This window comes from Empidonax traillii, unplaced genomic scaffold, assembly GCF_003031625.1.
Source record: "Empidonax traillii isolate 1590-97213 ecotype Southwest subspecies unplaced genomic scaffold, ASM303162v1 scaffold84:size2688230, whole genome shotgun sequence".
Lineage (NCBI taxonomy): Eukaryota > Metazoa > Chordata > Aves > Passeriformes > Tyrannidae > Empidonax > Empidonax traillii.
In genome coordinates, this window is record NW_020955277.1 from 770,510 (window position 1) to 780,434 (window position 9,925).

The window sequence follows — 9,925 nt, forward strand, 5'->3', positions numbered from 1 at the left end:
TTAATTTAAGTGATTAGGGATTAAAAACTTGGTCAACAGGTGCACCCTCATGCTGACTCTATCATTCAGCCAGGCATTCACTCAGAAATGTCTTTTAATAAAGAACATTGATGAAAAAAGGAGACAGTAGCTTCATGCAGTTGATAAACCTCTTCCCTTTCTACTTTAGGGGAATGAAGCAACTATAGCACAACATCATCTAAATTTCTCATTGGAAATATGCATAAAACTTCTGATGAGTGTTTTCAGGATGGGATCTTTGGTGTCCACTAACAGACAAAACCTTGATCCTAATATTGGATATACCATCTTGAAACTACAGTAATTCCTTTGATTAACATAATGGAGAATAGAATGTGTCCTACAGCTGCTGGTTTTCTTCAACATTCAATGACTGTATATCATTAACTTCAGAAGGAACAAAACTAGGCCAACATAATTTTTTAAACCCTCCCCTTTATGTATCATGTATGATAACTTAAAGGAAAAGCTATGTAAAGAGAAGAGTTTCTGTGATGGAAAGTATTGCTGGATAACAAAGACCTATTTATGTGAAGGATAAGTCTAGTTGTTAGAATGCTGCAATGCATACCCATTGTTGTACATGTAATTATTGTAACTGGTCCAGTCATCTGCACACTGATATTCTTGATTAGACTGAATGTAGGGATGATAAACTGTTTCTTTTCCTAAGAAATAAGATGGAGCAAGTCTCTTTAGAACAACAGCACTGAACTGGTATGTCAGCTTCCTACGAATTTTAATTATTTCACCTGTTCTTCCATAATTCCTCAGTGCTCTGGCCATTTTCTGATATGTCATGATCTTGCGGTTTCCCTTTCTTTCTCCCCACAGTTCTGCAAGTTTCTCCTTGTTTTTAGAGACAAACTGGAAGACACCATTTGGCTTATCCACCCATTGGATGCAGTTTGCCATTGCTGGATCATACAGGGACTCATGGAGGTATTCGAATAGTCGAAGTTTTTTTCTACCTATAAAGAGATAAAGTACAAAAGGTCAGAACAGAACTCATGCTTGTTTTCAAAGATGAGCAGTTGTCTTTTTCCTGGAAAGGATCTTACAGGCAAAAGCATAGCTTAACCTATTACCCTGTCCCAAATTAAAAGATAAGTATAAACTATTCAGTGGAAGACCAGTGACAGCAAATGGGATCATTATTCCAAAACATATGGTGACAGAAAGGGATTTGGTAATTAGAGTTTCAAGAGCAGGTTATTTGGGGATCATGACAAATATCTGGTGACTTCACTGGTCTAGACCTTCACTAGGTCTCAGAAGCCACTTTTAGCAGTCTTCAGACACACGCTGGGCAGATGCACAGTGAAGGAACACACACTAGGAAAATACAGCCTCAGACAGGGTGGAAAAGAGGTTCTGGAGAGCCAATCAGAATGTTTTTGGATTAATGATTTCCCTGATTAATCAAAACTCCAAGATTTTGAGATGGCTTGGTTTTGACAGGTTTGCTTCAGGAATGGTGAGTGGGTGAGCAGGAAAAGTAGGCTAGTTTTAAACCAGAAACCTCACGTTGGTTTCTCAAAAAGGAGCTAGACCTTCTGGTACCCTGTAATTTTTTTTTAAATCAGCAGAAATATCAACTTGCATTCCCATGCAGAATAAAGCAAGCTTAGTAAGTAAGTCAGCTAAGTTTTTCTCTCCATAGGCTCAGTTTTTAAACTTAAGTTTACTAGTGGGGCTTATTTAGTTTCAGTTAGATCTTGTGGATCCTCCTCTCTGAAGTATTTCTAGTTCCTTTCACAAAGCCAAGGGTGATCAAGAAGCTGCTGTAAGGAGGAAGAATTTAAGATTATGAGACAAAGAGGAACATTTTGCAGAAAGGAGAATCTATGCAGAAGAACATCTTCCACTTTAACCAAAGTGCAAACAAGCAGCTGCACCTAAAGTCTTGTCTTGTGCGGCTATTTTAAACTAGGAACAGGGGAAAAGTAACAGTTGCTAAGGAACACTGAGGTCAAAGACATCTGTCAGGGATGACAGTAATTCTGTATCTGGTGATAAGGAAAGAGGAGGGAAGTAACAGTTGGACTGGGGAAAGGAGGAGCCTGAAATCAGATGTACTTTCCCAAAAATTAATAAAGTTTCATTATCAAAATAAAAATTGGCCTGTGACTGGAAGTACATATGCTATTAGAAATACATATAATATTACCTAGACAAGAAGCTTAAAAGCTTGGTCACAGTAGACAATTCTTAGTAGGTGACCTATTAAAGTCCTTGCCAACATTAATTATCCCATAAACCTATGGTAGAACAAATAAGATCGGGGGAAATTCACAGACTACTGTGGACTCAATTTCTGCTGGAAAAGGATCATGTAGCCATGTTCACAGCAGCATCTGACTTTATGCTGTTTGCCCTCTTAAGTTCAGCTATCATTTCTGCCTGTGCTTTCATTTTAGACACGTTGCCTCCAGTTGATACCTTGGTTGGACAGGGCACCAATTTGAGCTGGGGTTAATTTACAGACCTGTGTACTGCACCTTATTGCATAAGCTAGTTCAGTACCAGGCCCTAAATATTAGTCTAAGCTAGCAGGTAAGTGCCTGCAGCTTTCTTATGTGATGCCTGGAGAGAAGCAGGTTCCTCCAGAAGGTGTTTCAGAGCATCTGCATTAAACTTCTGAGCTAAATTGTCCTGAAGCAGTCTAATTCTCTCAGAGAGAATGTGACTAATTCAAACACATTTCTGGAGTACCTCACGGAATGGTCTTGATGGGCATGAACTGAACTCTTTTCAGAAGAAACCTAACTTAGAAGATGCTTTCCAGAAGCATATCTAAATCAGTGCAGCTTTCAGAACTTGTGGCCTACATAGAGATTGCCCTAAATGAACCTTTGTGAAACACTTTAAACACAGGATTTGGGCCCTCAATTCTGATTATTTCATCTATAGATCTATTCCTAAAGGGCCACACTACTTGCTAGAGCACAAAAAACTTCTCATGTGTCAATAAGAAACTAAGAGGACTAAATTTATTTAGGTACAGGGGAAATAGTCCCCCAAATCACAGTTTCTGGCAGGAATATCACCATGGACACAAAGAAACCCGTAAAAGGAGAGAAAATAACCCCATAGGAATAGTAAGTTACTCAAATAATTTCTGCAGTATTGCCTTCTGGGAAAGATTGGCAACAGAAATAGGAAAAGAAATAGGAAATAGGAAATGAGGTTTAACACAGCAGTAACAACTGACGGTGAAATCAGATACTGGCATGCCAAATTCCCCAGCGCAACAGGGGGTAAGGCCTAGAAAAGCAAAATTTCTGGATTGAAATGTTCTCATTTGCAATGGTGAATTTCAGATATCCGAAGTACAGAACTTTAAAAAAGAGGCTACTATTCCCATCGTCCCAGAGAATCTGTGGTAGTAATAGTAGTAATAGTAGTAGTAGTAGTAGTAGTAGTAGTAGTAGTAGTAGTAGTCATTAAGCATCAGAGACCACAATGTTCAGCATCAATGGGNCCAACACATTCTTTCCAAAATAGATGTCCATTGAAGTAAAGTCAACCAAAGGAGCAGAAAAATAGCTATAAAAATGCACACTGGAGGTGGTAAAAGGTAAAAGGTAGTTTGAAAAGTAAACAAAGACAGGCGTGAGTCAGGTGCAAAAATATTCATGTATGTAAAAAACTTTCAAGAAAATCACTGCTTGTTGAACCACATGAAATAAAATAAGTTGTGTAAGTCCATAACAATGTTATTGATAGCTAGATTTATTTTTCTGCATCAGACTTCATCCCAGATGATTTGGAGTGTTTTTCCAGGTACTAAGCAAGGACAGAGTAAGTTAATAATAGATTTATCATATCTTATAAGATTTAGCTGTTGGGAACTGAACATTAGCAGTTGCATTTTCCTTACTAATAAATGTTCACTTATTGTTTCCTATTGAAAGTAAAAAAAAAAAAAAAAAAAAAAAAAGAAAAGGAGAAAGCATGATTTACCAAGAGATTTTTTGAAGTAACGTAATGTTCAGGACATTATCTTTCTACAGACCTTTCCCTGGTTTTGGCTGGCCAGCAGCAGCATGCATCACTTGACTTTCTGGAGTATTCTGCAGTGTATGGTAGACAGTCTCATCTGCATAAAAGTCTGCTGCACTGCTCTTCAAGAATTAAGACAACAAAAAGTTACTAATAGAGAACATCAGCAAAAGAAAAAGAAACTTGTGGTAATTGGCTGCCTGAAGCCTTCAAAATGCAACCTTTCATCACCTCGTCCACGGAAGATTTTTCTCAGGCAGGAAGGCAGGTTTACCAGTAAAAAGGAGCACTAATTTATGTCCAGGGGCAAGATCTGCCCACTAGGGGAGAAACTAAGAAGGAAAACAGCATTATTGCCCTTCTGCTGTAAGCAGAGGAGGAACAGTTTCCAGAGTTAGTAAAAGACAAGAGCCACCTGGACAGTGTCCCCTACAGACTCTGTAGTTCCTATGTCATGTTGTCATTAATCTGCTGGTTGAAAATGGGCTTTTGTGGAGTCTATTAGTTCCCCTGCATTTTCCATCACTCCTGGAGGCCACACTCACAGTGTTTTTAAAAATTAATATGGACTCTGTTGGCTGAAGCTGAGCTCAGAGTCCTGATACTCATGGTCTTTCCAGAACTTTAAAAGCAAACAGCTGTTGGAGAAATCAAAGGTGTGGTACTTTTTCACAGTGGTAGAAGATATGCTGAGGTTGGAATTAGTTGTTCTCTGCCTGTTCCCAGGTAATACAAAGAAGCTCTTTTCCCTGTCATACTTGAAGGTTTGGTTGTTAGCTGTCATGTGACGTGATGAACCACAGAAGAGGCAAAGAGCAAAGGTGACTCCTAAATTTATACTATTAATCATGTTTTTCAAATATATCCCAAGGAAGTTTCATCTAAATGATGCCTGGCCAGACCAAATTCCCATTAGTGTTAGCATGAAGATTTTGTTTTATGAATCACAAATAAACAACCATTATTCCAGTTATGTCTGACTGTTATTGATAATCAGTTCACTTACAGTCACATTTCTCCAGCTATACCCTTGCTCCTCCACAGATGGTGCCACACAGTAACTGGGACTTGCTCGGAGGTGGTGGTGATGGTTGATCACAGTCAGGCAATTTTTATAACCTGATAATTAGGAGGAGGTAGCAAAAACCAAGTGAGTAAAAGGGAGAGAGGAAGGGAGAAAGCAATTTTTTTAAGATAAAATGTCAGATATTTCATAGCACCATGAAAGAGTTTGGTTACTACAAAATGGAGGGCAAAGAGATCACCAAACATAATGAATTGGATAATTAGAGAATAATTATACATCTAGAATATATATATAATAATAGTTTATAATAGATAATATGTAAATAAACTTCCTTGTATGAAATGCATTTTGTGCAAAAGACAGGACATATTTTGTTACGAACTTAGAGAATTTGTGATGCAGCCTCCTACTTTCCTTCCATTTCTGTTTACAGTGTGAAAACACTAAACACAGATTTTAAATTTTATAGTAATTTAACTGCCAAAACCTTGCCAGAACTGGAACAATTTACAGCTTTATTGCACTTTAGGTTTCCTAAGATATAAAACTCTTTAAGCCAAGGAAAATAATTTTCTATTAATTATCCAGACTCAAACTATCATTCCTGAATAAAATATTTTAAATTTACATATTAATGTAAAAAAAGTTAAATGTGGAAATTAATTTCACCTGCTGTTTTTTTGTTTGGTTGTTTTGTTTTTTTTTTTTCATTGGAGTTCACGAGTTTATTCATAGCATAGCAGAATGGCAATTTTTAAGTTACAGCATCAGAACTGGAAAATGGCTGTTGCATTATGGTCATATATCCTCTGATTATAGGAAATCTGAGCTCTGTGTTCCTGAGCTAGTACTAGGGAGCAGGTAGAGAGGGCTAATCCAACAGTTTCCCTGTCCTGTGACCTGGAAGATATTCACCACACTGGGTTGTACTAATAGAGGGGTGGAAACCCTCCAAATATTCTTCCTCCTTTTCATCCTCCCAAAACATCCCTCTGCTCTCCATTAATTCATCTCGAAATTACTCTCCCACCTATACGTTTTACAAGTTACTTTCCTGTAAAAAATAGGAAATGGTGAATGAAGTGGAATATGGCTCTTTTTTACCTGGTGAATACTGCATTTCTCTGTCAGAGTGCTGCTGCAGTACGTCTAATGCATCTTCAAAAGCCTGGCCCAGGACATCTTGGTCAGGAAAACTCTGCAAGAACATTTTTCTGATCAGGAACCAGAAAAGACCAGGCTGGTTTTTTCAGCATTGTTAATCAGCAAATCCCAAACAAATACAGTGCTTGTATAGAATACACATCCTCTTGGAACAGGCATTCTGCAGGCACTGAGGCATTACCAGAATTTTTTACTATTATGAGAAAGTTCTCACTGCTTTGAGAAGTCTGTTTGAGGTCACTGGGAGAGCTCACATGGGTAACATTACTCACTTAGTCTAATGTTTCAAGGTTCATTTCCTTAATTTACAACAGAAGTTTACATAAAGGGTGTTAATACTGTTTGAGAGTTTTATAGTCTGTAATACAGAAATGTGTGTATCAATTGTCTAAGGTGATTTATTAAGCCAAAGTCATCATTCAATAACATTGACATGACAAAAATTATTACATGTAATTTCTGAAGCAGTTATGCAGAGATAACGCCACACGATGCCAGTACAGGAAATCAAGTGTGGATTTTCAGAAAACTGCTTATTATAATTTTAGAACACCTTGTTCTAAAAAGCTAAAAAATCCCCCCAAATTTGAGTTTGACTAAGAGTCTACCTTAGACTCTTAGTATTTGAAACACTCAGTAATGAAAAAGAATAGAAGTTTTGTAGACTTACCATTATTTAGATATCAAAACTTGAATCCTGTTGAAAATGAACAATATTTTTTAAATGGTATGTTTCAAAATAAAAAATAATTCTCTGAATGTAAATAAAACCAACCAAATGAAAATACCCAGTACTACTTCCAATCCAAGATTAAACGTTTTCAATAAAAGAGATAAAAGGGATTTATTATTAGAAGGTAACATTTAAACTAAATGCTTGTGATGTATTTTCATTTTTTAAAATTAATAGTATTTTTTATAACTAATCTTCCAGTTTCACCAAAAATGTAACTTTTTAATTATTATCCACATCAATTTAAATACATTTTTAAAGACATTATGAAGTGAAAATGTGTTATTGTTGATATTGAGTTTTACTTAGCATAACTACTAATTTCCCAAAGAAAATACTGACCTGCATTAAATGCAGGTATTTAAGTCACTTTGGTTCATAACCAGCTGAAACAAACTTAGGTTTTATTTCCTAATGCAGACTAACATATGACTGTATATGAACATACATAAACACTCAGATGAACTGTGAGTTTCAGAAGCAAATTTGATTGTTTAATAAACACTGTAAATAGGCACATTTTCAGCCGGTTTAATGTGGGTTATACTTTACATAGAACTCAGAAACATATCCTTTTTCTTACAGAAAACAGTAATTAGATTTTGTTGCCTTGCAGGTTTTTTTCCCCTGTTATAATTTACATTTTTTCAAAATCGTAAATATAATAATCAATATATCAGTATTTTACTCATTAAATATTTGATTATTTTGTGTTATGTTTTAAAATACAAAGGAGAGATAGGATACATAAATACTACTAAGGAAGAATTTTATCCAAGACTAACTATGAATGTTCTAATTATCTCTCAGGTTATAGTGTACTGTCAAAATGTGCAAGTTTTTTTTTAAATCTAGATGACATCAAGCATATATGGTGAAATCCTAGTGACTCAGTAAACTGACCTCACTGACATTGATGGGACTTTTCTCTTTGACTTCAGTCCAACAAATATTTCAACCAACTGATCTAATTTTATTCTGAAACCAAAATGGGCCATATTAATCATTTAGCTGCAATGGTGGGCACAGATTCTTGGACTATAGGGCCACAGAAATTAAAGACAGGAATCTGCTTTGAAAGACCCCCACATAGTTTCCCTATAATCTTAAGTAATTAACTTTCCTTAAATTCGTTTTTTCTAACTCAGACTCCAAACTGATATCTGGTAAACCCAAACAGAACGTCTACAGTCACTGTCAAGGCTTTTCAAAGCCTAAAATGTACAAGTATTAGCAAGGTACTGTTGAATGGTCATATCATTTATACCTCTGAATTCACACCAAAAAAGAAAAAATCCCATCTCAAGTAAACTTAAAAAAAAATCTGGACACTTACCTAGATTTTCAGCTCTGCACACAAGACAAGAATCTGTCTGGTTTCATAAATAAATGAAAGACTGAGTTCCCACAGCAATGAGCTGGCAAAGGGGCTGCATTAAATAGCTGATTTTAGGGAAGTGTTTTGGCTAGGGATTTTTTTGAAAGTATAGGTGTAGTAAACTGCTAGCTTGGCCCTTCATTTGCTCTAAAGAGAGTGATTTATACTGATATAAACAAAACTAAATGTTTTAATTATTGTCCAAAACATGCAGGTTTTAAGCATTGGGAGAGATTCCTTTTGGGTACGGCATCTCCTAACAAATCTGTGTCTAGTACAGTGGTATGGTGAATCCAGGGCAAAAACCTACATCCCTCATCTGTTCCATATAGATTGCAGGGGACTTAGGGGTTTTATCAGAACCTCCTTGTTGGCTCAGTGTAAGAAGTAGACCAAACTAGACCTCAAAATAAGAGTTTGAAGGAATTTCAGAATTCTTCTTCAGAGCTCATGTCTGTAGCCCAAGCCTAGACCTAAAGCATTGACTAAGGCATTCAGTAAAGATTCAGATAAGCTGTAGTCGATGATTTGCCAAACACTTTCTGAGCAACTCTAAGACATGATCTTGCATCCTACAGGAAGAGAACTCTGTGTTTTTTAGCACAAAACTTCTTACTGTTGTTATAATTTAATATGTGCCATAGCTCTCTCCAGCCAAGTCTTCCAGAGACGCATTTTGCAGAATTTCCTCAGTATTTGCCATCAGCTGCTGTAAAACAGTAATTATCTCTTACATTATTATCTATACTCCCTCAATGAAATACCCAGTCAAGAACTACCCTGGTTATGAAAACTGATCGAAAGCAATTTGAAGCCAAGGTTAGCATCAACAATTTCTCCTGTTTTCAGATGCAAACTGCATTTTCAAAATTTGCACAGCAAAGTTTCAGAATATCTTTTTTTTTTTGTGCACCACTTCTCAGGTGTGACTTAAGCTTATAAAGGAAAATTAACTGGCCATTGTAGTTTTAAAATATCAAGTTGTGACTCAGTACCGGATTTCAGGCCAAAATACAATTACTCAATTAACTTTCTTTCCACATACAGTTAACTTTACTTCGCTACATGGAAAATCACAGATTTCATGGTTCAGTTCTTTCTTGAAGTGGAAATATGTATTGGATTTACAATTATGAATGAGTTTCAAGATTCCTTCTGGGTTCCTTTCTGATAAATTATGTCCAAATAGGCCCTCTGATGATACAATCAGACCTGCCTACTCCTGCATCTCTACCTGAAGCTGGGCAATGAATGTTCTGGCCTCCTGTACTCCTCACTCATCCTGGTCATGAAATGCAGGGGTGGCCCCAGGGGAGGATGGAGGTCAGGGCTGTCTTGTGCTGGTCACAGCCAATTCCAGCTGGCTCTGCAATGGACCCACCACATACCAAAGCGGAGCCCATCAGCCACATGTGTGCGGCCTCTGTGAAAATACACTGAACAAAGGGCAGAAAACGCCAAATGGGAAGAGACAAACCTGTGAGGGAACGTGAGAGGAGACAAGGAGGGAGCAAGGAACCAGGCGATAAGGATAGAAACAAGGGAAGGAGGGGATAACAAGGTCAGAGGAGTTGGAGGTGCTCCATAACTGAGCAGT

The 9,925-nt window shown here is 37.0% G+C and overlaps 1 protein-coding gene across 2 annotated transcripts; it reads right to left on the bottom strand.

The window, feature by feature from the left end:
- Positions 1-564: 564 nt before the first annotated feature.
- Positions 565-6,906, bottom strand: SPIC (Spi-C transcription factor). 2 transcript variants are annotated; one of them, XM_027881203.1, is made up of 5 exons: positions 6,888-6,906; positions 6,158-6,251; positions 5,033-5,145; positions 4,040-4,148; positions 565-992 (listed from the first exon to the last, which is right to left on the bottom strand). In XM_027881203.1, the coding sequence occupies exons 1-5, from the start codon at positions 6,888-6,890 to the stop codon at positions 565-567; spliced, it is 747 nt and encodes a 248-aa protein (XP_027737004.1). In that variant the 5' UTR covers positions 6,891-6,906. The 2 variants fall into 2 exon arrangements, with proteins under 2 accessions (XP_027737004.1, XP_027737003.1); XM_027881202.1 differs by lacking the exon at positions 6,888-6,906 and having other exon boundaries at positions 6,158-6,263.
- Positions 6,907-9,925: the final 3,019 nt, after the last annotated feature.